This window comes from Ambystoma mexicanum, chromosome 7q (assembly GCF_040938575.1).
Source record: "Ambystoma mexicanum isolate Mex_15411 chromosome 7q, UKY_AmexF1_1, whole genome shotgun sequence".
In the NCBI taxonomy this organism is placed as follows: Eukaryota; Metazoa; Chordata; class Amphibia; order Caudata; family Ambystomatidae; genus Ambystoma; species Ambystoma mexicanum.
This window is the reverse complement of record NC_090941.1, coordinates 796,912,215-796,940,189: the sequence shown is the minus strand read 5'-3', so window position 1 is coordinate 796,940,189 and position 27,975 is coordinate 796,912,215. Positions and strand designations below refer to the sequence as shown.

General features: G+C 41.9%; 1 protein-coding gene across 1 annotated transcript in view; it reads right to left on the bottom strand.

The window, feature by feature from the left end:
* LOC138527770 (matrix metalloproteinase-20-like) overlaps positions 1-27,975 on the bottom strand; it is a 307,602-nt gene that overhangs the window by 16,749 nt on the left and 262,878 nt on the right. Inside the window, exon 8 of the mRNA XM_069639052.1 lies at positions 690-846. Within this exon, the coding sequence (XP_069495153.1) occupies positions 690-846 (157 nt within the window). The remainder of the gene's footprint in view (positions 1-689; positions 847-27,975) is intronic.

Here is a 27,975-nt window from a genome sequence, read left to right as displayed (position 1 = left end):
CCACATAATGGACCACACACAATCTGAAACTAATTTCCATGTGTGTGTGTATTGTCTACCTGAAGTCAAGGTAAACACTTCAAAACCTTTTCTATACCTCACTATAGAGTGTTTATATTGACCACCACGGATGTTATTGTTGCCCCTCCTGATTTGTACGGGCAAGAGACTGTGCCAACACTATATACATGTGTTTCTAGAACCAGCATCGATCCCAATTGCGAAAATATATACATGAATCAATCAACATTATATATCCTGCTGGTGCTGTCTTCAGGGTGATGGCACTAGTTGGCCCTATCCAGTTCCTTATATAATCTAAATGATACATACTATCTTACAACCACAAAAGACAAATCACATACCTACACAGACACACAAACTTTGACACAGAAACGAATATCTCAAACCACCCATAATTCACTCCCCAGCTATACATTCACCCCGGCACAACACAACATATACACATTAAACATGTCAGACCTATTGGGTTTGCGTTGCTTGTTGATGACAATAAATTCCAATGAATGAGAATAATTATTGTCATTTAATCTACAACCAGATGTATATAACTTGAATACACTATCCCTGCAAGAAGAAAACACCTGGGAATGTATTTTTGCAGACATGGCAAGAGAGGTTTAAAAGGCTTTGTTCCGTTGACATCCACACATTATTTGACTGAATACCTCCAGTACTCCTGCCCCACGAAGAAGAGGGTCTTCTGAAGGTTGCTTATGTACACTGCTGCATCCACGTGGGTTGCAGTTGCAGAAAATCCAAAATCAGTAATAGAGCTTGAGGACATCTCCATAGTCAAAGTATTCATGGCCCAATATGTATAATCTGCAAACGAGGACATGTATGTTATTTTCAAGTGGCCTACAGTATGTTTTACTTATATGTAGTTTATACAGCTTATCCCAAAACAAACAATTTACAAAAGCCAGCATAATCACTAAGTATATTTGTTTACACTGCATAGCAAGCATAGTCTTTTTCAGCTTTTCAATTTGACTGGGAAGTGTTATGAACTGGACCTTGATTGGAGGTTTGCATTGCATATTTCGATCAATGGGTTGCTCCACAAATCATGACAACTTCGCCGGCAGAAGCAGCGTGAAATATGTGTCTCCTGTCTAGAAGTCAGTGAAATTCTGCTTTTGACTGAAAGCATTTAACATCTGTGGGGGCTAATTAGATGCTCTCAGGGATGTAATCTTACTACAGTGTTTCGGGCCAATTGCCATTTCACATAAATTGGACACAGATATCTACTACATGGAGAATCAAGTGAAAACCAATAATGTTGTAAAGGAATGCTGGGAATTAAGTGTGATAAAAATTCAAACATGAAACAAACCATAGCAAATGAAACGGTTCAGGAAACTCTTACCCCTACCTCCGATGAACCACTGTGTAGCCCACATCAGAGTGGCAATTTTCGTAATATCTTCTAAGTAGAGAACCAAAAAGAATGTTCAAAAGGTGTGGAGTTGTGAGGGAAAGAGCGGTCCCCTGCGCATGAGGTGTATTAGTGATTGATTGTAATATAGCCTACAGCCTGGCACATGGTTTTTCTGGGAACCAGAACTCCAAGGTTCCCGATGAATTAGTTCCTGGGTGAGGTGACAAACCTTGTTTGTTAGTGGCACTGGCTTTTGATTGTTGTCCTAGGTCTTAAAGTTGTCCACTGTCTGATTTCAACGGCTTGGTGCGATTAGGAACATAAGACTCATGGTTTGCATTCATACAAGTTTTTAAGTAGTAATGCACATGTATCAATGCCTGGCAACAGTTGCCATGTGATGTGAAACACAAAGCCGACGCGTGTATTGACCGTAGTGTTTATCAAGGCAGATAACGTATGGAATCCTGCTGGAGGAATCAAGGTCTGCGGGTCATCCCGGTAGGGTGCGAGCTTCGTGCTGGATAGTCAATCTCTAGTCTGGAGGCTGGGCGTATAGTGACGCAGTGAACCAAAAAGAAGAACCTAACATTGCAAATTATAGGGATAAAGAACAAGGTAATCCAACTCTGCCTTAGCCTCAGTAACCAGGATCAAGGAGAACTGGCTCCAAGTCCCTCGCAGTAATGTCTAGTGGGGTTCATGGTATTTTGCACCAACCAAAAAGCTAACAGTGGAAAAGGCCCCAACCTGGTCTCACAAAACCATCTCACTAGGAAAGCTCAGGTAGTCATGCCATTCGCATATGCCAACAAAAATTGGCACTGAAGAAGCCCAGTGGAAGAACACTAAAATCCCAAGGAGCACGGCTCTGGAGCAATGCAGCACCACCGATCAGGGATCAAGCACACTAGTAGTGGTTTAAGAAGCAACCTTTTGAGCACTGGGCTCTGACGTGATCCATCAGAACCTTAGATTCAAACACAATCGAATGTGGCAAATAGACAACATGTTTTACAATGATGCAAACACCTTGATAAATGTCTACATAACTGTATTTTTGGTCAAGTACCTACAAAGCACGACATTTTTATACAGATAAAACAAAAAAAAATATATGGAAATATAGTTAAAAGAAAAAGATGAGAAGGGCTGTTTGGCGTTTGTCGGGGATTAGATAGTTTACAGCACACATAATCCACACTTGAATAAGAATTTAACATGGACCATGCACTTGCTTCCAACAATTTGACATCATTGTGTAAGCACAGGGTTGTTCACCAAATGTAGTACTTGTCTGTCTGATTTGAAAACGGATGCGCTTAATGGCACCCAATCTTGCATGTGAGCTGGAGGTAGAAAGGTCTATTCATTGGCTCTTCATTGGCTTTCCTTAGCTTGTCACAGTGATGTATAAACAAACTTTTCCTTGATTTTCTGTTCTCCTTAGGTCATACAGCACAAGCTTATATAGTCATGTCTTATAGCATGGAGTGGGGAGAAGGGTGGATCGCATAGGCTAATGAATACACTTTAACAACTGTATTTTTTGGTGGTTTCCACCCCCCCCCCACTCTCTTCAAAGCACATACGGGCAATACAAAATGGACAAGAGCCCTACTGGGGCCCTCTTCCTTGCAATACCCTTCGAAAAATTGTAAATGTGTTGAAATATGCCTTTACAAGACGTTCTAGAGAGATTTTGAGGCTCCTGAAAGCAAGGCCATTGTAAGGCTCTAGGCATTCTATCTCAGGAAAGGTCCTTTACAAAAATGTGTACGGCCCTTTGGGGATTCTGTGCTTTGCCGGAGCATCGATATAATGTTTAAAGTGCTGATGAACATTTATTTTACAGGGAATAGCAACACCCTATTTCTATGCACAAGCAACATTCAAAGTAAATGTCTATCAGGCCCAGCATTATATAAAGCAGACCACTGGCACCATGAAAGCCAGCCTGCCCGTGAATTAGGTTGAAGTATGATTGTCTGCCCAGTAATGGTCCCTTCCTCAGTGTGACACTATAACTATGCACTCTGCCTCCATTATTCTATGTGTGTGACTACCTCTGTTTCTAAAGAATCAGAGGTTTAAGGCAGGCAATAACCTCACTGTTCCTTAAAAAGGATATGTTTCTTGGATGCAAAAACGGAATTAGTGACCTAATCAGTCTCTAGGCCCCAGAACTGGATGAAGGGGGCAGTTAGTAGTCACAAGTACCTTTTTGCAGTTCTTGATTGTTCGACAGCATCAAACTCGGCTTCAAACAGTGGTACAAGCAGATTTGTTTCAGTTCGGTAACATTGGATCATGTGGGCCCAAGCAGCAAGTAGGCGTCGAGCAGGTTCAGATGCGGTAGCTCTGTGCGGTTCGAAAGCAGCGTTTGGCGCACAGGTTGGGGCGCTCCCCAGGATCTGTTTGAGGTTGAGTCAGGGTGTACTGTAGTATAATTTATTGTACTTTGGAGTAAGTACAGCGCCACTGAATATGATAACATTATGGCCAGCAACAATGTGGCACACATATAGCCAGCCATATATCGCTAGCGTAACATATGGATATGTAAATGGAGACAGGCTGCAGATTTAAAAGCATCTAGAATATATTTTTTTTCTTTTTCTCTTGTTTGAAATGCCTCATTTACAGGAGAACACATTAGCTGTCTAATTGACTGACTTAATTAACAAATACTAACACCGGTACTAACTCAATAACATTATAATGTGCTCTCTTCTGGAAAAAGAGGCAGAAGAGATATGCTCTGAGAGTCATTTTTAAACGTGCAGTCAGATTTTTTTTTCCTTGCTCTCTCTGTTCACTGTGTTGCAGGAAGCAAAATCTGCATGCCAGGAAATGAGTTTAGATACAGTTTCTTACTGTAAAAGCCGAGCTATTGTTGAAGGAAGGAGGATATGATCTTTTGAAATTGATTGGTGACACGTAAGCATGGGGGATGCGGCAGATGTTTGCTGGAGAAAGTCTGACAGGAAAAAAAGGGAGATGGATTTGGCTGAGCTGCCGTGAGATTTTTTTTGACTGAGCTGCAGAGACGGAGCATCTGAGACTGGCTGTGAGGCAGGTCCAGTCTCACTTGGCACCGGCTTGAGAATTCCATGTTCTCGCTGTGCGCTTCAAACTTCAAACACAAAGAAAACCCTGGGCCCATTCATCGGAGGCGACATGCCAAGGGAGATTGCGTGTAGGAGAGCTACAGGTAGCTGGTAATTATACAAGTGGAGTGATATTACTGTGTGCTATTGTACGAATGACCTAATATCAGGCAGGCAGAGTAGAAAAAGGGAATCCCCTGTGTTTAATTGACAGGCTGTAATGTTGCAAAGTAAATATTGTTCTTTTGCTGTATATTTTTTCTCTCTTTTTGTTACAGATGATGCAAAGTGAATCTCGTTCTGCCATGGTAAGATGGTGTTCTGAAATGCAACTGTTTATAATACACAAAAATACATAAAAGCAGATGTGTAGTGTGTTTTTGTTTTTCTCTTTTCTTAGTGCATCTGGAATAGCACTTGTGATACAGGGAAGATTTTTAGGTAGTGCATTTGTCATTTTTCCCATGTAGGTAAAACAACAGAAAGAATAAGTTGTCTAAAAATAAGACTTGGCAGTAATAAATAGTTGTATGCGTGTGTTCCCCAGCGCTTGCTGTCCGGGGGAAATCTAATACTATACATAGATTACTGGGGGTCTATGAAACAGTAATGGGGCCATGGGCACATCATTCACTGGTGTAGATAAATCAGTGATAACAGCCACAGGTGGCACTATATATAAAAATGTGGTGTTTCTGAATAATGTAAGTCCAAGGCTCTCTAGAGATCACACGAATAGTTTAAACAAAAATAAGGAATGTTTTGTATGATGGGGCTATAATATAGGGAAGGAAAATCATGCTCACCACTAAGTAATTTACCACCAGAAAATACCACCAACAAAAATATATACCACTAAAGGATCCTGGGTACTGTAATAAATAACGGTCTCAGAAAGGAAATAAGGCCAAACCCAATCTAAATGCAAGGAGTAGTCATTGCCAAATTACCATTATTTTTGGCGGTAAGAAAATACTGACAGGCCCCAAATCTACACAAAATACCCTACATGTTTATGGTGCGTTGCAGGCCGGGAAAGTGATCATAGAGCACCTGCTGGGTGTGGCAAGTGTGTCTTACACTACCATTTGTACATTAGAGGGAACCCATTTCAGAATAGCAGTGTGTCACTGGAAAACGAATTTCAGAATGTCTCAAATGGAAGCCACATTCTCAGAACTAGTGCAATATTTAGAGGCAAAGTTATATGCACATGGGACGTGCTCATCGAACAATGCCACAGAATGGCACGACCGCATTTGTGGTGAAGTGCAGAAAGAACCACTAGACAATATTTTTGCAGAAGGCAACATAATTCAGGTCTGCCTTCTGAGATTATTAAATGCAGCTGATGAACATGCAGAGAAACATTGTCTGATACGGCTATGCGCCAAGACCTGGTTTATTTTGAATAGGTCCCTGTGAATGCAAGAAAATGATACTAAGCTGATTAACAGGTTAAAAGCTGATCTAGATGGGGCAAGTAAGAAAGAGGAAATGTTAAGAGCAGAATTGGATGTATGTCAAAAGGACATTCAGTTAAAATATAGGGATCTTGATACTCAGTTGTCCAAAAGCAAGAAACAGTTTGAGGACAGTGAACAAGAATTGGTAAACTTAAAAGCATTGGCGGACCACATTAGACAAGATAACGATGAGATTGTTTCAGAAATGCAGATTTTACAAAAAGAATATTATGAAAAGGAAAGTGATCTCCAAAATGCAGAACAGGAAATGGTTAAAATGTGTCAAGAAAGAGACAAGAGAAACAAAGAATTCAATGAATGACAAATGCAAATGTGCGACATGCAGGAGGTAATTAATAAAATGAGTGATGAAAACAACTATTTGCAAAACGAGGCAGATAGGCTCCTTAAGAATGGTAAGGATTTGGAACAGCAAATGTGCATTCCCAGGTCCCAGGATAGACTGCAGGGCACCACATTTAAGGGAATTGAGGTGAATCCCATTTCTACCCAAAGAGCTAGTTCTCCAGTGACTGGGCGGTGACTGAACTTGGATGCAGCGCCCTTGGGGGATTTGATACACCCATTGGGGGCCGCCACCAATCCCATACACCTGGAACCAGGGTTGAATCACCAGGTAGTGCAATTCCGTGCATTGCAACAAGTAGCCCCATAAAAATAATGAAATCCATCAAAGCCCTGATCAAACCATTTATAAAGGGAGGGGAATGATGCATAGAGGATCACTTAGAGGCAGTGCATGGCATATTTAAAGCCCTCCAGATACCTAAGGAACAATACAGATAGTATTTTCATTTAACTCTAGATGTTCCAACGGCCAGTATCCAAAGGGGATTGAATGAACAGCAGAATATGACATGGCCCGTGTTTGAAAAAGAGATTAGGCGTCATTTTTCTCCTTTCCAGTCATTGCAGGAGGCAAAGAAAGTCACTTACACAATCACTGCTGGGACTAATACATCCCCTCGCCAGTTTTTACAAGACTTAAAAAGGGCATTTTCTCGTTTTGATGTATCCTTTGACCCCAATTCTAATGAATTTAAAAACTGCCTACTTCTATGGGCTACAGAAAGACATCATATCACAGTTGGTCCGTGACTTTGATCGTGACAAGTCCCTTGAGTGGATTGTACACCAAAGCACAAAACTATATGAAGTACTCTATTGTCAGGGTAGAGAGAAGACACTAGACCAAAAGCTAAAGAACCGTGTTGGGTGTCCTGACCCACGTTTGGACTATTATGCTGCAACATTTGGTGCTGTGGGCTTAGGAAATCCAAGAGGGCGGAAAAGCCCACATTTGCGCCAGAATCCTAGAGAACCGTGCAGTTTTGCGCACAGCAAAGTGGTCCCCTGACTGCCACCCACCAGTGCAAGCATGATGGGCCAAGAGTGCCATGAGTGAAATGTGTGCCAAAGGAAGAATAGCAGTGTCGGTTGGCTAAAAAAAGCTCTTTAAAATCACCTTTGTTTCCCTGAATGCAAGCTCAAAATGCCTATTTTAAACATCACAAGATATTCAAAAATCTCAATGAACACCAGCAGACATTTGGCAGAATGTATTCGTGTGTGCATACAAAATCTGGAAAGATGAAGAGCCCAAATCAATGTTTATAACAAAACTGGCTGAGCTGTGGATGTCAGCAGCTTAAGTTAAATGGACAGAAAGCCACTAAAATCGAAATGTTTAAAATAAATGAGTGACCTACTTTTGAGTGTAACATAGGTTGCAACTGTTAAATGTCATAGTTTTGAACTTAGAATCAGCATTCTAGCTGCATGTGCAAAAATTGTAAGTTGGATTTGAATGTAGAAAACTGGGAACTAAAGTGACATTTAGTTGAATCCTGGCTTGAAGAGAGTGAATTCTGCCCGGCAACTACCCCCGACAGGAGTGAAACCTGCTCGGCCACTCTTCCCAGGCCTAGCTGCATCCTGCTGCCCCTGCCAAAAGGAGATGACACCTCTGATTGAATTAGGGGAGTGGCGCCTGGGGACTACAGGAAACTAAACAAAGCACTGTCCCTGGCTCAGGCAAATGTTATATTAGGGGGGTCGTAAATGGCTTCCTCTTGGAAGGAGAAGTGGGAGGGGCACTGCATCTGTGAGCAAGCTGAGCTTGGGGGAAGTGGATAAACCAGAAATTCCACCATGTGCTTTGGAAAACCACACCCCTTTGGGGCCAGAGCATGATTTTAAAAAGATGGATAATTCATAGTGCGGACTTGTAAAAATTATATAAATAACATCATCATTCTTGTGATTTTTCTGTGCACATTTTAAGAGGTGTTAGGACCCTGTGGTATGTTCTTGGGGATAGTAGCGAAAAAAAAGGTTGTTACTCCAAATGTATGTATGTTAAAAATCTGACACTTTATCATCTGAAACCCATATCCCTGGTGCACATTTGTGTAAAATCTGGAAAGGTTTAGAGGTCGTTATCTGGATGAAAAGGGGAGAATTCTGTCATAAGTGGACACAACATCGTACAAAGACAGGGATCGGATGGTTTGGTGCTACAGAAAATATGTTAACTGGACCTATAATATTAGAAAAATGGTACATAGATAAATATGTATTTGGATCAGAAATAGATGTGTGTGCAATTTGACATGGGGAGGTTCCTCTGACCATAAAATCTACAGCATCACTCTGACACTCCATTTCTTTCCCCCAATCAAGGGAGAGAGCAAAGCTTGGCCAATGATAAGTGAGAGGGGCAGGCTTAGCTAGGCCCAGGCACACACCCATTTTCAAAACACATAAAAAGGAACATTGAAACCCAGGTAGAGACATTCACTTTCCACTTTCTTGCGGGACGCTTTGCCGGGAGACTCCAGACTTCAAATCCATCAATCTCCAGAAACCAGAGATCCAGAGAGACCAGAGATCCAGAGAGACCAGAACTGTGCAGTGCTGAGAGCAGAACCAGAGACCAGACCGCTGTGAAGAACTGCCAGGAGTCTCGTCCAACCGGTTGACCCGATCCGTGACGAAGTTGCATTCCTGTCCAAAATCTAGTGTGAGTACCCAGCTAGCACTGTGCCAAAACCAATCTCTTAGTTTAAAATAATCTAATCCAAACTATTTTAGCCTATTAGAACTGCCTCCTAGAATTGTGTCATTCTGTCATCTTTAAAACTGAAAACTGTCATCTGTCATTCTGAGCTTTAAAATTTAAAATCCGAAAAACGACCTTTACTAAATCGGCCGTATCTCCGGAACCGTTTTAAGGAGCGAGTTTTAACTGTCATCTAAAAGCTAATATTCTAAGCTTTCCAACACGCCTAGAACCAACTTCCTACTCCTTATAGTGCCTCTGTAATTGCGCTCGACGCACGCGACTAAATTTGCCGCAATTTGACATTTTGCTTAATTTCAGCCATGTGTAAAAATATTTGTCCTTGCTTTCCTTTGCTGAAATTCGTTTGCAACCTGCCAATCATTCATAGAGCATTGCTAAAGTGATCCTGAACTAATACAAATTAGCTGTCACCCACCCTGAACCTCTAGAGGGAATTAAAATCATTTTAGCATATTTTTCACTTCTTTGCATACCACATCAAAGTATATTGCCTGTGTTTAAAACTCCTACCTGTTTTCCTCTAAGCTTGCTCGGTGGGAACTGAATTATATTTGATTGCATTCCTGAGAACTGTGTGCTTTCCTCCCATCTCTTTACCTTGCATAGAGGGGGGGAGGGTGAATTGTCAAAGAAAAGTGATTACATTGTCTTTTGTTGAAGTCATATCAAGTTTATTTTCTGTACTGCATTTTCATTCATCATTGCATTGTCCTTGAAGCCATAAAAGCATTCTCAGCTACTTTATCCTCTCTATATCACTTCTAAGCCATCAAAAAGAGTGTACCACTGTAACATTATCCATTGTTGATCACTATCATCTTCACAAGTGTGCTATCAAACATTAATTTATTATAAAAGTGATATATATACATATATATATATATATATATATATATATATATATATATATATATATATTGTTTAATTTTCAAATAAACTGTTTAATTTGCAAAACAAACCTACTTCTTGGCTCAGTGGGGTCAGGGGGATTCTAAGAGAGGGGTGTTATATAAGGGTTGTCATCCAGAGTAAACAAATTGGACATAAAAATATATCAATAAGGGTTTCCCTCAGCATCCCAGACTAGGCATTGACTTAGCTGTAGTGTTGAATTGAATCCGCTTGCAACCTTCAGCAACAGTGATGGAAATCAGGTCAGCCAAAATGTCCCTTGAGTCTGCTCAAAGTCCAGGTAAAAATAATTTGGCACCTGAACAAAGGGGTAATCAAAAAAGTAATCACACCCTGCACCAATGTTTCAATCACATGATCCTAGTAATAGGGAGAGCTACATTAGCCCTAGCTACTATGGAGACAGACCCCGGGCAGGATATCGGCCTGATATGTCAGGTATGAATAATAATCAGAGACAAGGCCAGGATCAAAGAAATAATGGTCCCTACCAGACATTGGGGACACAATGTAGACTTGATCCTAATACCATGATATATGGTAATCAGGACAGACCCCGATATGTGGTTTACTGATAATGGGAATCAGCATAGGGGACAGTACCCACAAAATGAGAAACAGGACAAGAGGCAGAATATGAATTATGCTCCACGTCAATACAATGAATTACCACCACCAGGGGAATACAATCAAAGGATGGGTGCACCCCGCTCCCCTCCACATACGAATCAAGAGTTCAGGAACAATCCCAATAGAAATCAGTCACCAGAGAGGTATCAGAATAGATCCAATCAGGGGGAAAACAACCAATATCGATGTAGGCCACTGAGAGAGGATTCTAGAGAGATGGAAAGATTCCAGTGTCTCGGGGCCCAAGTGAAAATGTTAACTGAGCAAATTTGAAAGCTCTGTACAGCACAAAAATAGTCATCAAAGGAGGGGGCAGAAGGCCATAGCAATGACCGTGTGGTTTCTGAAATGTGACTAAATACTTATGATACCTCCAGTGCCAAGAAAACAGATAGCTCTGATGTGATCTTCCATAATGACTCTGAGATGTATAAAGATTCAAAAATAAACAAAGATACTGGTAAATGAACATGTGACAGAGAGTGCAAATACCCTTATGAAAGAAGTTCGGTTCAACCTAGAGCTAAATCAAACATTGGAGATTTGTGCAAATAAAAAGGGAAAACCTGAACAAAGAGACAGATTTAAGACAAATGACTCATGCATGGGGAATACCAGTAAACAGGGAGTAAGTGGGGATGCTATAACTCTTTCCCTGGGCAATCAGAATAATAACCAAACACATGCAGAAAAAAGAAATACTCAAAAGGAGGGTACAGGTCAATCACCTGAAGAATTCTTTGAGCCACATATTTTTGAAGAAGTTAAAAGGACTGGCACCATACCAAATAGCCACAAATGCACAGAGTTAGACAATGATAAATTGCCAAGTGATGTTGTTACACATGTTCAGTTGGAGGATTGTAATGTGACCTCTGATAATACCTACATATATCTCTACACTGGCTCCCAGTGGCTGCGAGGATAAAGTTCAAAACCCTCTGCATTGTCCACAAGGCCTTCTGGGGCCTGGGTCCTAAATACCTTCAACTCTCTCTTCCCAAATATCTTCCTTCCCGAGCCCTTCGCTCATCCGCCTCCAACTCCCTCAGGGTTAGCCGCTTCTCGAAGCAACGAGCTGGGGGTAGATCTCTCTCCGCGGCAGGGGCCTCCCTCTGGAACAGCCTTCCTGCCTCCCTAAAACTTGAGGAGAACCATCTCCGGTTCCGGAAGCACCTCAAAACCTTCCTCTTTGCTTTTGCTTTCCCTCTCCCTCTCCCCTGCTTAACTGCTAATTAATTTTCACTGAAACTGCACTGATCCTGCAACTGGACCACTCTAAACGGCCTCGGTCCTGGGCCCTGCCACTCTCCACTTGCACTGATGCCCTGGAACCCCTTTGCACTGCGGGACTGTCTCTGTATCCCTACAGCCACCCCCTCCCCCAGCACTTGTTCTGCACTTACCTCACACTTGCCACCAGCTGGTCCTATTTATTTATTTATTACGTACGCCACTTACCTTGTACTGCACTTTTCCCCCTCCCCTTCCCCCTGCACTTTTTCCCACTCCCCTACCCCTGCACTTGCGCGATCTGAATGACACCTGGCCTAGTAGGATCGTTGTCTGTCTCCCCTTGTCCCCCCCTCCCTGCCTCGTCGCGCCTTGAAACACTTGTGTATAGGCGCGTTACAAATACCATATCATATCATATCATATCATACCTGGATGGATGGGTGAACAGTGGTCACACTCCAAAAAACCTCTGAACATGGAGAAATGAATAAAGTCTCTCACACAGAAATGGGCATAAAGGAGGTAAAAATATCTTTCCAATTACCAATGTGCTTAGCCAAAAGTGAAAAAGGCCTGAGAAAGGTGAGCCCTGAAATCAGTAAGAATTCGCACTTCTTATGTGTGTTAGAGGAAGTTGAAGACAGTTATTATGCTCCCATCACTGTAGAATAAAAATGCAATACATGTGCAATGATTGACACTGGTGCACAGGCCACAATTATGTCTAAAGACTTGGTAAAGAATATCAATGAAGGGAGATCCCCACAGAATCAGATCATAGTGAAGGAAAATCACGGTCCAGTGCATAATTTAATGTGGAGGAGGTACCCATTATAGGTGTCACCGAGGTTGACATAAAGATAGGAAAACACAGGATGAAACAAGAGGTATTGATCACATCTATTTGTGAAATTCCATTTCTGATGGGAACAGATTGCCTGAAAAGATTGTCCCCACTCATAGATGGGGAGAATGGAGTACTGTGGTCCTTAACCAAAAAAACATTGAGATCTAAGAAAGTAAAATCACAAAACAGCAATATAGCGTCACTGTCATCTTAATGTGTCAAGACAAAATGCAGAGTGAAGAGGAGAAACAATCTGTACAAATATAGTTGGACCCAAGGAAAAAATGGCAAACTGCCATAGATGAACACACATTACATTTCTATTTAAAAGAGAAGACATACAAACAGAATACTGCTCCTAAAACAGATGCAGAAAAACACATCACCACTCTTGCTGAAATACACATGGAAGATGATCAACCATGGGTTCCCATTGGTATAAATGACTATTCTAAAACAACAAAAGCCACTTTAGCACTTGAAAAGGAAAGGAGTTTCATTAATGAGAAATTGTTGCAAAAAAATAATGGAGAGGGAGGAGATCCCTAAATTTAGAATTAAAAAACAATATGTCTCTGGTTTGGACAGTCCAGACTTTGAAAACCGAATTGCAGGCAGATGCATGCTGAAAATTAATATTGGACAAAAAACAATTCACCATAATGTTTGGATAGTGAGTGGGACACAAAATTACTTTTACATGGGCAATGATATAATGCACAGAATGTGTATGGTGTTAGATTTCCTTAATCAAAAAATATGGTCACGCCTTTGTGGGTCAGCACCTGAATTTGAAGATAAAAGAAGAGCTTATCGCTGTGCACAGCTAGTCCCATATGCAATTGAATTACAGTTGAGGAAGGATATTATTATCCCTGCATTCACCAAGCAGTTTGCAATAACGCTGAAGTGTAAAAATGGACAGCAGATGAAGGATTCTGATGCATTTGTGTGCTTAAATGAATCCATAAAACAGCAAGGCCTGGATTATGAATACATTCCATTGACAGATGTTGGTGAAGGGTCTGTAAAAATTATGGTGAATAATAAAGGTTGTCAAGATATTCATTTAGAAGAAAACTCCTCATTAGGAATGGCTATACAAAAATCACATTATGCTGCAGATCTAAATAACATGGTGATTGGAAATATACCTGAAAAGTATGTAGATGCCAAGGGTGAGTTGCCAGAATACCTGAATGCTCAGCCCAAAGGAAAATTCATTCCGTGTACCCTTATGATTCAAATGAGACAGTGTGCTGTCATCAAGAGGATTGCATAACATTTAACTTAAATGAAAATGAAACAGAAAATCAGCCCATTGAAGTGGAAGCTGATATGCCAAAATATTTTAAAGTGGCAGCTTTACAGAGAGACACAGCCACACAGTTAGAGCAAAGCACAGAGATTCCTCTACTGGAAGATTTTCCAGAATTTTCAAAAATGGTAGAGGAGCAGATTTTATCAGCAGATGCATGCGACAGCGATGAGGATAGAAATTAATTGAGAAAAATATTTATGGAGTTTAAAGATGTCTTTGCTAAAGATGCTTATGATTGTGGACTAACTAACTTACATGTTGCCACATTGCCGTAAGGGTGTAGTAGAAGCCCAGTATTTGTGCGCCAGTAGAGATTACCACTGGCATGTTTAGAGTCATTGGCAGAAATAATTAAAAATCTGGAGTCTCGGGGAATTATCAGGCCTATTCATAGCACATCCAACACACCTATTTTAGGTGTGTTAAAGCCAAATGATCAATGGCGGCTATGTGCAGATTTGAGAGAATTAAATAAAAGAGTGCCAGTATCCAGATGGCCACTGCCATTCATTGATCAAGGCCTAGCTCAGGTACATGGTTCAAAAGTGTTTACCACGTTAGATCTCACCTCTGGATATTGGTGCGTGACATTGGCAGAGGAGATTCAGAATTTATTTTCATTTTCATTTGATAAGACTCAATACGCATGGGTTAGAGTTCCATTTGGGTATGTCAATAGTGGGAGTGAATTTGGAATATTTTTGAGAAAGGCCATGCTTGATGCATCGGAAAGAGGTACCATAGTTTGTCTGGATGATGTACTGATAAAAATGAGAGCTTGAAAAACCATTTTGATGATATAAGACATGTTCTTGGACAATTGCAGAAAGCAGGCGCCAAAGAATCTTTACAAAAAGCACAATGGTGCAAGAAAAAAGTGAATTTTCTAGGCCATGAAGTGACTGAACATGGACTAAACCCACAACAGAAGAAAATAGAGGCCATACAAAAACTAAAAGACCCTAAAAATGTGAAAGGGGTAAAAAGTGTATTAGGAATGACAGGCTTTAACAGGAAATAGATTGAAAATGATGCTGAAATTACTCAGCCATTGACTAAACTGCTAAAGCTGAATACACCCTGGACATGGGAAAAAGAGCAATCTGAGGCAGTGGCTAAATTAAAGGAATGTCTTGCAAAGGTACCATGTTTAGCATACCCCATAACGGATAGGGATTTCTTTATAGAAATAGGTTTCTCTGAACATTGTATGTCAGCAGTGTTATCACAAAAACATGATTTGAATCACAAAACCATTGCCTATGCAAGTAAGGCGTTTTCCCAAGTTGAAATTAAATTCAGTGAATGTGAAAAGGCCCTTTTCACCACTGTGTGGGCGCTACAACATTTCTGCCCCATTGTTCAGGGAGAAAAGGTGATTATTGAGACAAATCATCAATTGATTCTGATTATGCACGAAATAGCTTTGTGGAATATTTACCTGGCTGGAAAGCGAGAGGCATGATTACATACAACAAGAAGCCCCTTAAACATGGAAAAATGACACAAGCCATAGACAAATTGGTGTCAGAGAATGATTTGACAATATACTGGAGAAAGATTCGTGGACATTTAAAAACTCCAGGAGAGGATAAGGAGGGGAATGATAAGGCAGATTAGCTGGCTAAAATTGGGGTTGTGATGGGAGAATTGCTACCCATTTACTTGGTGAAATACAAATTGATGCAGTAACACGTTCTAAAACGCCAAAGGAGGTAGAACAAACAGTGGTACAGTGGAGTTATGATACACCAGATCAAGATCTGATTAAGACACAAAAGGATGATCCAATTTTGGAAATCTATTATAATCATTTGATAGATCCTGAACAAAACCCTTTAACAGAAAATTATTGTATGGGAAAAGAAGAGTTGAGGGTGCTATTAAAGAATAAAAAATGAATTAAACTACAGGATGGGCTCATGATTAGAGAGTCTATAACAGGACAGATACAGTGGGTGGTACCCCTTTCATTCAGAGGGCTAATCCTACACCATGGCATGATGCAATAACTGCAGGCCACAAAGGTTCACAATAAACATTGGAAATACTGAAGGATTATGCTTCTGGCCACATATGTCCCAAGATGTGGACTTATATACTAGAGGATGTCTAGTATGTGCCCAATTTAAACCTGCTTCACCAATGCATAGAGCCCCATTAATGAAAAGAGGCTTAACTCTTCCATGGTCAGATTTGCAAATAGACTATGTAGGGCCTGTAAAGAGGTCGAGCAGGGGGACCCGTTATATTTTGAGTGTGGTGTGTTTGATGTCGTTAATGGATTGAGTGTATTCCTGCACCAGATTGTAGTGCGAAAACAGCAGCTACATTACTAGTGAATCATGTGTTTTCAAGGTTTGGGTTACCACAAAGAATAGAATCAGACAGGGGAAGTCATTTCACAAGCGCTCTAATGAGTAAGGTATGGCAAATACTGGGAGTGAAAAGAAAATTACATATTGCATATCGAGCTGCTTCTTCTGGGGGAGTTGAACGCTGTAATAGGTCTGTTGTGGACATATTAAAGAAGTTTGTAGCAGTAGCAGGTTCCAGCTGGGATTTACGTTTACCTTTGGTTTTAATGGCAATCAGATCAACTCCTGCCAAGGCAACAGGTATTAGCCCCCATGAAGTTTTGACAGGTAGGAAGATGGTGTTGCAGCAACACCTACTATACAGAACACATGAGCAGACACTTGTAAACGCATCTACAGTTCATGAATACATGGATGAGCTGAGGAAGCATTTACAACATGCATTTGCTTTTGTGCAGCAGAATTTAGAAAGGGCTGCGCACAGTGCAAAATCATATTATGATAAAAAGACATCAGTGAAAGAGTATTGTGTGGGGGATCAGGTGTATAGATTTCATTTTGAAAAGGTAAACAGAAAAATTCTACATTTCTGGCAGCCTGGCAGGGGCCATTTCGAATTATAGATAAGATTTCTCCCGTAGTGTACACAATTTTGAAAACTGAAGGTGAAACAGCAACAGAACAGTTTGTTCACGTAAATCAAATCAAGCCATGGCACCCCAAACATGAGGTAAAGAGGCTTGAGCGTGTAGAAACAGATAAAACCATTTAAATACATGAAAGAAAATAAATGAGTCTAGTCATAGGATAGTGACAGAGAAATAAAAATAGATGTGATTGATTATTGTGATGGAACTCAGATACTGTGACATATATATATATATATATATATATATAAAAACAAGAAAAATGGGGGCTGAAACTAATGGAGTTATTTTACAAAATTAAAATGTGTAAAATGTTGAATGCCATTTCATGTATGTTTGTTTTCTCTCTAACATGTGCTTAATTTCAGAAGGTGAGAGGAAGAGGGCGATGTGATTTATAAAGTGCATGAACATATATATATATATATATATATATATATATATATATATATATATATATATATATGTATATATATATATATATATATATATATTCTTTTTTATTATTATTTTTTTTTTTTTGGTAAAAGGGTGAAATTAGTATTGTGCTATATACTTAATTTGTTTCTTTTCTATTTGATTTAGAATACTAACATACCTTTAATCGGAGGTCACAGGACCGGAGGACACGGGAGACGATGGAGTCCTGGAGTCTCCTGGATGAAGATCAAATGATGCCTGCCTCCGGGTAGAGGTGAAGACAAAGTAAACGGGATGCCAAAAGAGATGCCTCCTATGAAAAAGTATCCAAAAGTGCCAGGATGAAAGAGTGCCCCAAGTGAACCAGATGATGGGATGTTGCTGATCGGGACGTATCAGAGGCAGACAACAGTAGAAGAGCAATGAACTTGCAGCATTGTTGATACATGAATTCCGATGTATCCTGGAGTATGGAGATCCACATCTTTATTGTTTTAATTAATTGTTTTAATTTGTTATATTAATTCTTTATTTAATTATGTATTTTAGTTTATTGTTTTATGGTTGACTTCAAGTATAAAAACAAGACGCTGAACTATGGACGCTTCAGTTGGGAAGAAATATGTAAATCATTTTATAAGAACTGATGGACTCATTTGGACTGGATTTTGATTCATGGTGATTAAACAGTGATTTATTGTGAAATGTGTGAATATTCATTTTGTTGAATTGCAGTGTTGAAAGAGAAAAGGAAGAGCGTGTTTTGAGTTTCTTCCAATTGTGGCTTGGACCATTACCAAATTCTCAGAAAAAGGAGGGATGATGTAATATAATTTACTGTGTTTTGGAGTAAGTACAGCGCCACTGAATGTGATAACATTATGGCCAGCAACATTTTGGCACACATATAGCCAGCCATATATTGCTAACGTAACATATGGATATGTAAACGGAGACAGGCTGCAGATTTAAAAGCATCTAGAATATATATTTTTTCTTTTTCTCTTATTTGAAATGCCTCATTTACAGGAGAACACATTAGCTGTCTAATTGACTGACTTAATTAACAAATACTAACACCGGTACTAACTCAATAACATTATAATGTGCTCTCCATGTGGAAAAAGAGGCAGAAGAGATATGCTCTGAGAGTCATTTTTAAACGTGCAGTCAGATTTTTTTTTCCTTGCTCTCTCTGTTCACTGTGTTGCAGGAAGCAAAATCTGCATGCCAGGAAATGAGTTTAGATACAGTTTCGAACTGTAAAAGCCGAGCTATTGTTGAAGGAAGGAGGATACGATCTTTTGAAATTGATTGGTGACACGTAAGCATGGGGGATGCAACAGAGGTTTGCTGGAGAAAGTCTGACAGGGAAAAAAGGGAGATGGATTTGGCTGAGCTGCCGTGAGGGTTTTTTTGACTGAGCTGCAGAGACGGAGCATCTGAGACTGGCTGTGAGGCAGATCCATTCTCACTTGGCACCGGCTTGAGCGTTCCATGTTCTCGCTGTGCGCTTCAAACTTCAAACACAAAGAAAACCCTGGGCCCATTCATCGGAGGCAACGAGCCAAGGGAGATTGCATGTAGGAGAGCTAGGTAATTATACAAGTGGAGTGAGATTACTGTGTGCTATTGTACGAATGACCTAATATCAGGCAGGCAGAGTAGAAAAAGGGAATCCCTGTGTTTAATTGACACACTGTAATGTTGCAAAGTGAATATTGTTCTTTTGCTTTATATTTATTTCTCTCTTTTTGTTACAGATGATGCAAAGTGAATCTCGTTCTGCTGCTGTACATTTTTTCTGTTTGTTTCTGTAAAACAAAAGGGTAAGATGGTGTTCTGAAATGCAACTGTTTATAATACACAAAAATACATAAAAGCAGATGTGTAGTGTGTTTTTGTTTTTCTCTTTTCTTAGTGCATCTGGAATAGCACTTGTGATACAGGGAAGATTTTTAGGTAGTGCATTTGTCATTTTTCCCATGTAGATAAAACAACAGAAAGAATAAGTTGTCTAAAAATAAGACTTGGCAGTAATAAATAGTTGTATGCGTGTTTTCCCCAGTGCTTGCTGTCTGGGGGAAATCTAATACTACACATAGATTACTGGGGGTCTATGAACCAGTAATGGGGCCATGGGCACATAATTCACTGGTGTAGATAAATCAGTGATAACAGCCACAGGTGGCACTATATATGAAAATGTGGTGTTTCTGAATAATGTAAGTCCAAGGCTCTCTAGAGATCACACGAATAGTCTAAACAAAAATAAGGTATGTTTTGTATGATGGGGCTATAATATAGGGAAGGAAAATCATGCTCACCACTAAGTAATTTACCACCAGAAAATACCACCAACAAAAATATATACCACTAAAGGATCCTGTGTACTGTAATAAGGAACGGTCCCTGAAAGGAAATAAGGCCAAACCCAATCTAAATGCAAGGAGTAGTCATTGCCAAATTACCATTATTTTTGGCAGTAAGAAAATACCGCCAGGCCCCAAATCTACACAAAATACCCTACAGTAACCGGTGGGAAGGGTTGATGAGTGATGCTCCAGTAGTACAATTCGGCGGGCAGCGATTTTCTTATAACGGTGATCCTGTTGCTCCAATGTGAGATTCAGAGAAGCAGCAGTTAAAGGGTTAGTCGGATTGAGTCCTGGTGCAACTCCTGATCCAAGTCGGTAAGTGTCTCTACAGTGGCTGGCATCAGGTCCCAGTGTTGAATGGTTGATGTGAGCCTAGCAGGTGACAGGTTCAGAGAGGGCATGATGCAGCATCGAGCAGGCTCCAGGTGCAGGCACAGTAGTTCAAAGGTTTGGAGCAATATCGAAAAGCAGCACCAACGGGATCTTTTGGCATTGAATTCAGCTCTATGTCAGTTTGACCAGTGTTGAGGTGGCAGCACATGGAGCCTTAGATGATCTGGTCCTCCAGATGCTGTGGGACCCACTTCATGGGCTTGAGGACAGGATGAGTCCTTTCAGGGCCTGCTGTGCCGACTTTGGGAGATTCTGGTGTAGAGTGGCAAGTCCTAAACAGCTAAATAATAAAAAGCTGTGTGAATATAACAGAATGTTCACATGTTTTTCCAGGTTGCTTTCCAATGGGACAAATGTTTATGTGCCCCATCGATGTTTGTTTTCACAAGGGTTTGAATATACCTGCATTCAATTATTGCTACGATTTGAATCATAGAGGGTAGGACAACCCCCCTGTTCTAGTGTTTTCCCAGCCCTTTAGTCCTTCCCGTTCCAGGGCTGTCCCTTTTTGTTCATCAGGTCCTGAACCATGTCAAGAGTCACCCCCAATGTACCCTGGGAGTGGTTATGAGCAGTGACATGTTCCATGCCCTAACTCAGGCCTGAATTATATTTAGTGTTTACCCTACTATTAGCATGGGATATGTATAGTCATCATAGTTTTGGTGCAGGGATGGATATCTTAAATGTGGCCCCTGTATTGCATAGACTTGGCTGTCATGGTTGTATACTAATTTCACAATTGACCTCCCGAGAATTGACCTCGGGAGAATTGACCTAATTTAGAAGGTCAATTAGGACATAAATGCGGGGGGAAACCCCCCGCAACCCTCCACCCAATCCAAAACCCCCTGCAATCCCCCACCCAATCCCCTTATATTATTTATAATCCAAAACCAACCCAATACAAATATAAAATAACTAAAATAATATAAAGGTTAATTGTGAAGAAGGTCAATTAGGACCACTATAATTAGGTCAATTGTGCAAAAGGTCAATTGTAAAAGATCAATTTGGGTAATACCGTCACTGCCGCTGCCAAGGGGGCACATGTGACCTCTGAACATGCTCTGTACCACTGGTAGAGCAGGTGCTGCAGATCAGGATACTGATACAGAAGGGCAAAGTCACACACTATGCTTTGGACATGGAGTTTACGAAAGGGGAATCTGATCTGCAGATTTCCTTTTCAGAGATGGAATTACCTGCATCATTTCTATTAAATTAATAAAAATCAAAAAAGCCAGTGCTTCTACACCGTTGCCAAATGGCAATGCTTCACACCCATGCGCTTGTCTGTGATTCTCTCTGGGCCTGTGTGTGCCACCAGAGTGCCCTTTAATACCTCTGCTTTCCAGCCTGGGTGGCATATGTTGATATCATTTGGGCCTGTGATCCTGTAGTTGGTATATGGTAGATCGATCTTCACAGGTGACAGTGTATCTTGCATATGGTGTCTTTACTCGGGATATGATGAGATGATATGTTTATTTGAGGCCAAATCTGACATGTGCTGCTAGCTTGGGTCTCTAGGTATGGCAACCTTAGTACCCAAGTGTGGTGTGATGAATCTGATGATGACATCACTCCTTTTCCTGAGGTAGCCTCTGCTCATGTGGCCAGGGGACGGCAGCCACTACCTGCTCATGACCCTGGGGTGACTATATGAGGGAGGACCAAATGGCGAGGCAACCCTCAAGGCACAGCATCATCTGAACCAGTCACAGACCCCCATTCACTTTTAGGGATGTTCCCTCCCTTCTTCATACCTTGATGACATTTTGTAGCACTCTCCCTGAACCACTAGCCAAATCCATTTCAAGTATTCCAAAATACCCCCAAAGAGTAGTATATTAACAACTGAGATGAGGAAGAACAGGGGAGCAGTGAGCATTAGTCCCAATAAGGCTCAAACTCAACTTCCTCAACATCGCACACGAAACAGTAGAAGGATGCAGGGAGTAATGATGATTACTCCTCACTAAAACCATGGCCAGCGGTCTACTCGCTGAGAAAAAATGATTGCCCTGAGATGGTTTGAATCCATGCCAGGAAGAGAAGCATGGAGTTCTCCAGCTCACGGTTGAGCAAGGTACTGGCAGCAGCGCAGGAGTGCAGACAGCTACAAGTTGCAAGAGGGCAGCCCGGGGAGTAACGTGCTTTGGAGAGGCTCGCAGAAACTGGAGCAGCTCCCAAAAAGCAAGTCGTGCTACTTGAAGGCTGCAAATAGCCTGTGTTTGGTGTATTTCCTTTTGTGGTACTCAGCCTCGATATTTCCTTGCTTTTACAAAAACATTTCTCTTTGCTTCTGCTTTTTCTCCTCCTCTCCCCTGCTGACTTCCTGGCTGATACTGAAACTGCACTGGTTACCTGGCCACCCTCTGATCTCGGGCCCATGTCCCCTCCCCTGGACTGCCTTCCTGGCAAGCCCTGCACTTGGGGACTGTTTTCTGTATCCCTAGAGTCCCACTACCAGCACTTGACACCTGATGTCTGCACTTACCCTTGCCACATCCTGGCCACACTTTTACTTATTGTTTATTTATTTTATTATTCCATGTACTGCACTGTCCCCTCCCGCTTCCCCGTACTTTCCTCCTTCCCCCGCACTTTCCTCCTGTCCCTTCCCACGCACTTGCGTGATCTAAATGACACCTGGCCTAGTTGGATCATTATCTGTCTTCCCTCTGTTTTCCCTCCCTTGCCTTGTCACGCCTTGAAACACTTGTGTATAGGCGTGTTATAAATGCCATATCATATCATATCATATCATACAATAAAAGGAGAATTCTAAGCAGGACTCATACCTTTAGGATTATAATCTGCTTTGAATGGGAAGAGAAACATCAGGAAGGGAGCCAATTCCCAGTGAGTAGCCTGTAATACCAAAAGTAGAGCGTTATCCTTTTGAGTCTCAAGGAACTTGATTATTCTCTTTTTGACCTTTTTGGTAAAAGTAGCCTGGTGAAGGGAGCCACCCCTTGGATCTGTAAACATTGTCCATTCGAAACGTTTTGGTTGGGTGTATACCTTTGGGTTGGATTTGAACATTTGTACACTTTGAGAGCGAAAGACAATATCTTTTGCACATTAGAGTTAGTTTTGGTTTGGTTTGGTTTGGTTTGGTTTATTATTTATAATGCGCGAGCGTACCCAGAGGTATCAGGGCGCAGCATTTACAAGAACTTTCGAAGCTTAGTTGCAGTCATAGTAGAATATACATACATACAGACAATGGGTAAACCAGTGTTATATACAAGTGACAGTGAGTCGGACAGGCATTACATACATGTAAACAAGTAAGCACACGTGGTTACAGTGTGTGCGGGTAGTGAGACATTTAGTAGTCCTAGTGGGCATCCGATTGCAGCCATGAAATTACCTTGGAACGGAAGTTCTGGTAGGGCAAGTTCATTCTGAGATTTGGAGGCAAGGAGTTCCACAGTTTGGCTGCTTTCACCGGGAAACTGTTTCCTCCTATGGTGGCACGTTTGTAGTTGGGAACGGATAGGCAGTCTTTATATGTTGTTCTAATGGGTCTTAAAGAGGATTGCCTGTGGAATCTATTGATCAGGTATGTTGGGGCAGCATTGTTAAGAGATTTGTGGTTGAGTGATGCCGTTTTTAAAAGAATGTTGTCTTTAGTGGAGAGCCAGTTGTTCTGTTGGCTGATTCCTGTAATATGTTCTCTTCTAGAGATGCCCAGGGCTGCTCTGAGAGCGTTGTCCTGGAGGGTTTGTATCTTGCTGGTGGTGGCCTTGGATGATCCCAGGTAGAGGGCGTTTTAGTAGTCGAGGCGGGACAATATGAGGGCTCTAGCGAGTGTAAGGCAGCTAGTGTCTGACAGAAATGGTTTGGCTGCGCGGATTAATTTGCATGTGTATGCCATGGAGGATGCTAGTGAGCTCACTTGTCTTTTGAAGGAAAAATTGGAATACAAGTAGAAGCCCAATGTTTTGACCTCCTGTCCGACTGTGATGTTGTTCCCGTCAATCATAAAGGAATTGTAGGCTGGGCCCAGTTTCCTTAGGCTGGACGTGGTGCCCAGGATGATGAGCTCTGTTTTGTCATCATTCAGGCATAGTCCATGAGTGGCCATCCATGCCTGGATGATGATTTATATCCTGTTTAGCAAGGCCAAGTCCTTTCCATAATCTCCAGAAAGCGGAAGGAGAATCTGGGTATCATCTGCATAATTAGTGTAGGTGATACCGAGATTATCCAAATCATCAAAAAGGGGCTTGGTAAATATGTTATACAATGTGGGGGAGACACAGGAGCCCTGTAGTACCCCACAGGTGATGGGTACAGGGTCTGCTGCAGCAGTGGGAGAGAAGACCCTCATGGTTCTGCCATTAAGGAATGATGTGATCCAGGTGATGGCCTCAGTAGAAAAGTGCGGTGAAGAGTGGAGGTGTTTACATAGGACAGAGTGATCGAGCAAATCGAAAGCTGCAGATAAGTCGAGGAGCTTGTCCATTGTCTATGAGCGTGTCGATATGAGCTTTTAAGTCAATGAGTGCGGTTTCAGTCCCGTGTTGGGAACGGAACCCTGATTGTCTGTATCCTAAAAGGTGTTGATCCTCCAAGTGCTTCTGTATTTGTACGTAGGCAACCTTGTCCAAGATGTTTAGTAGGAAGGGAACGGTCGTTATGGGTCGGTAGTTTGTGGGTATGGCTGGGTCAAGTGTGGGTTTTTTCAGTAGCGGACGTACCCAAGATTGTTTTAAGTTGGTGGGGATAGAGCCAGTGGTGAAGGAGGCGTTGATCAGCTTCGTAATGAAAGGGGAGAGATTACAGGTAGCGTCTTTGATGAGCTGTGCTGGGCATAGGTCTCCCTGGCAATTGGATGGTTTCAAGGACAGGATGATTTTTTCAACTTCAGGTGTATTGACTTTGGAGAACTTGAAGCGGGTGATGTCTGTGGGCATGAGCTTGTCCAGAGTTTTCGGAGGGAGAGTGACATTAAGGGAGGCTTTTTTACTGGAGATTTTGTTTTGGAGGGTCATGATCTTATTTGCTAGGGCACTTTGAATTTCTGAGCACCAGTTTTTATCTTTGGTGCAGGTGTCAGGGGCTACTATGGTGGTTTCTACTTCTTTAAGGATGGAGAAGAGTTCTTTGACGTTGGATTTTGCTTGGGATATGCGAGAATCAAAGGAGGTTCGTTTAGCCATATAGATTTCTTTTTTGTTGAGTGCTGCTAGTTTGGAGAGTTTGAGATTGTTTGCGACTGAGGGGGATTTTTTCCACGTGGCCTTGCAGTTTCTTTTCTGCTGCCTAAGGTTTTTGAGGAATGGTGTGTACCATTTGTTGAGATGAGTTTTTGGTTTGCTAGGTCTGAGTTTGAGGGGGGCGATAAGGTCCAGCGAGGTGGCCATAGTCTTGTTGTATTCTTCGACCAATGTGTCAGGGTCAAGGTTGTCAGGGAGTATGTTGAGTGTGGGGAGTAGGTTCGGGATGAGTCTTTCTACTGTCATAGTCTTCTTGTTTCTAGTGAGGGTAGGTGGGGCCATAGTGGTAGGTGGAGGTGGTGGTCTGTCAGTAGAAAGCAAGAACGATACCAGATGGTGGTCTGTCCAGGCTAGGGGTGAGATATTTGTGATATTTGCTTGGCAGTTGTAATCGGTTACCCAGTCAAGTATTCTGCCTTTTGAATGAGTGGGTGCCATGCATCTTTGCGCGAAGCCTAGTTCTGTGAGAGTGTTAACTATAGCACTGGCGATATGGTCTTCTGGATCATTATAGCCCAGATTAAAGTCTCCCAGGGTGAGAACTTGAGTAGAGCTTTTAAGATTGCTGGATAGAATAGAATTGAGGTCTCCATCAAAGGTGCCAATGGGGCCTGGTGGGCGTTAGATCAGATAGATATTGAGGGTTTGGGTATTAGTGAGTGGAAGTTTGACTGATAGTGTTTCGCAAGAGAAGGCATTGGAGGAGGTTGCTAGTCTCATGGTGAGACTGCATTTATGGATGATGGCGACACCCCCTCCTCTGGAGTTGGGGCGATCTTGTCTCAGGATAGAGTAGTTATCTGGGACTGCCAGCATGAGCATGGGGCCTGCTGCTGGGTGTAACCAGGTCTCAATAATAGCGAGGAAGTCAAAGTCTTCTTTAAGGATTAAATCTGCTATTTCTGTAGCGTGAGCTACTAGCGATCTGGCGTTGATCAAGGCTCCCTCAATTTTGGGGCTATCTGTGTTTTTAGGAGTAGTAGTGTGATGCTTGTCCTGTGTTGAATCAGGTGTGGCGTGAATGAAGGAGTTGTGAGGTGGTCTAGGGTTGCCGTTTTGGGGTGAATTAGAGGTTTTTGTAATTGAATTGGGTCTAGGCGGTGGCGCCCTGGAATTCTGTATGGTGGGCAGTGGGCGGGCAAGAGGCTTGTAAATTTTGGCTAGTCTGGCTCTGAGTCCTAGGTTCCTCTCTATGGTGACACGAGGGAGACTAGTGGGTGGCAGTGGCTGAAGGATATTCATGTCTAGGTGTGGTGCCTGGTTGTTAAGTCCAGTTAGGGATGGCGTGTTGGGTGAGTTTGGAGCCATCTTGAGTTGTATACCAGTGTTTAACTGGATCAAGAGGCATGCAAGCAAGTTAGTAGTGAATGGACACATACTAAGTAGTGGTGGCAGGAGTGTTGGGAGGCCGGGTATAGTCTCGGTTAACCCCTGTTAGCTACAATGTAGTCACAAATGCGATGAGTGACACCTAGTTAAGGTATAGCAGTGTGGCTGGGAGGAGATACGTTACACCTAGTTTTGAGATGAGGCAAGGTGGCTAGAGCGCATGTGGCAGCAGCTAGGTTCAAGGTATGGCAATTTGGCTAATATGCATTGAGTAACAGCTAAATTACACTTATACATCTAAATTCGTGGTAGGCAAAAATGGCTAAGGTACATGTAGCAACAACTAGAATCAGGTATAGCAGATACCAACTTAAAGCAGTTAACTCAGATGCTAAGGGGGTGACATCTAGGTTCTCAATATACGAGCAATTGATTGCAATACAGTGGGATGACATCTAGATTCGAGATAAAGCAGTTGACTCAAATGCTAAGGGGTGACATCTAGGTTCAATATACAAGCAATTGATTCAAATACAGTTGGATTACATCTAGATTCGAGATAAAGCAGTTGACTCAAATGCTAAGAGGTGACGTCTAAAGTCAACCTAAAAGCAAAAGAGGATAAAGGCAGTTGGCTGATGTGCAATGGGCAATGACTAGGCGTGGAGCGAGAGGATAATATGGCAGTGAGGGTAGACTGAGGGTAATATAGGCAGTTCGCAATGGCGGCTAAGAGTACAGAGAAAGGGCCAGCCATATAGATTAACTTCGTTTTAGTTCCATATGCAGGCACAGTAAAGGAGGGATGTTAGGTGTAGGGTAACCAAGAAGAGTGATCCTGTTGGTGCCTGTTACCTGATGCATGGTAGTGTCTGTAGCAGTGGGCGGCACTCTGTGGTGGTAGCGTAGAGCTCTGAGCCATTGGGTTAATGAAGGAGGGGCACGCAACAAGAAATATAGGGAGGATGATTGTAGCGCTTACCAGGTCTCCAAGCCAGTTTCAGCAGGTTGACTGGCCTCTGGACTTTCTCTGGACAGGCTCAGGACATGTGTGAGAGCCTTTGTGCCAGTGCCTTTGTGCACTGTGACGGCGTGTGCCTAGACGGCGTGTGGTTGGTGCCTTGTAGAGGACTGGCGACCAATCCATGCTTCTGGTGCTGCTGGATGGTGGTCTCAGGCAGAGACACACATCCTGATGAATGAGGCGGCCATCTTTGGAG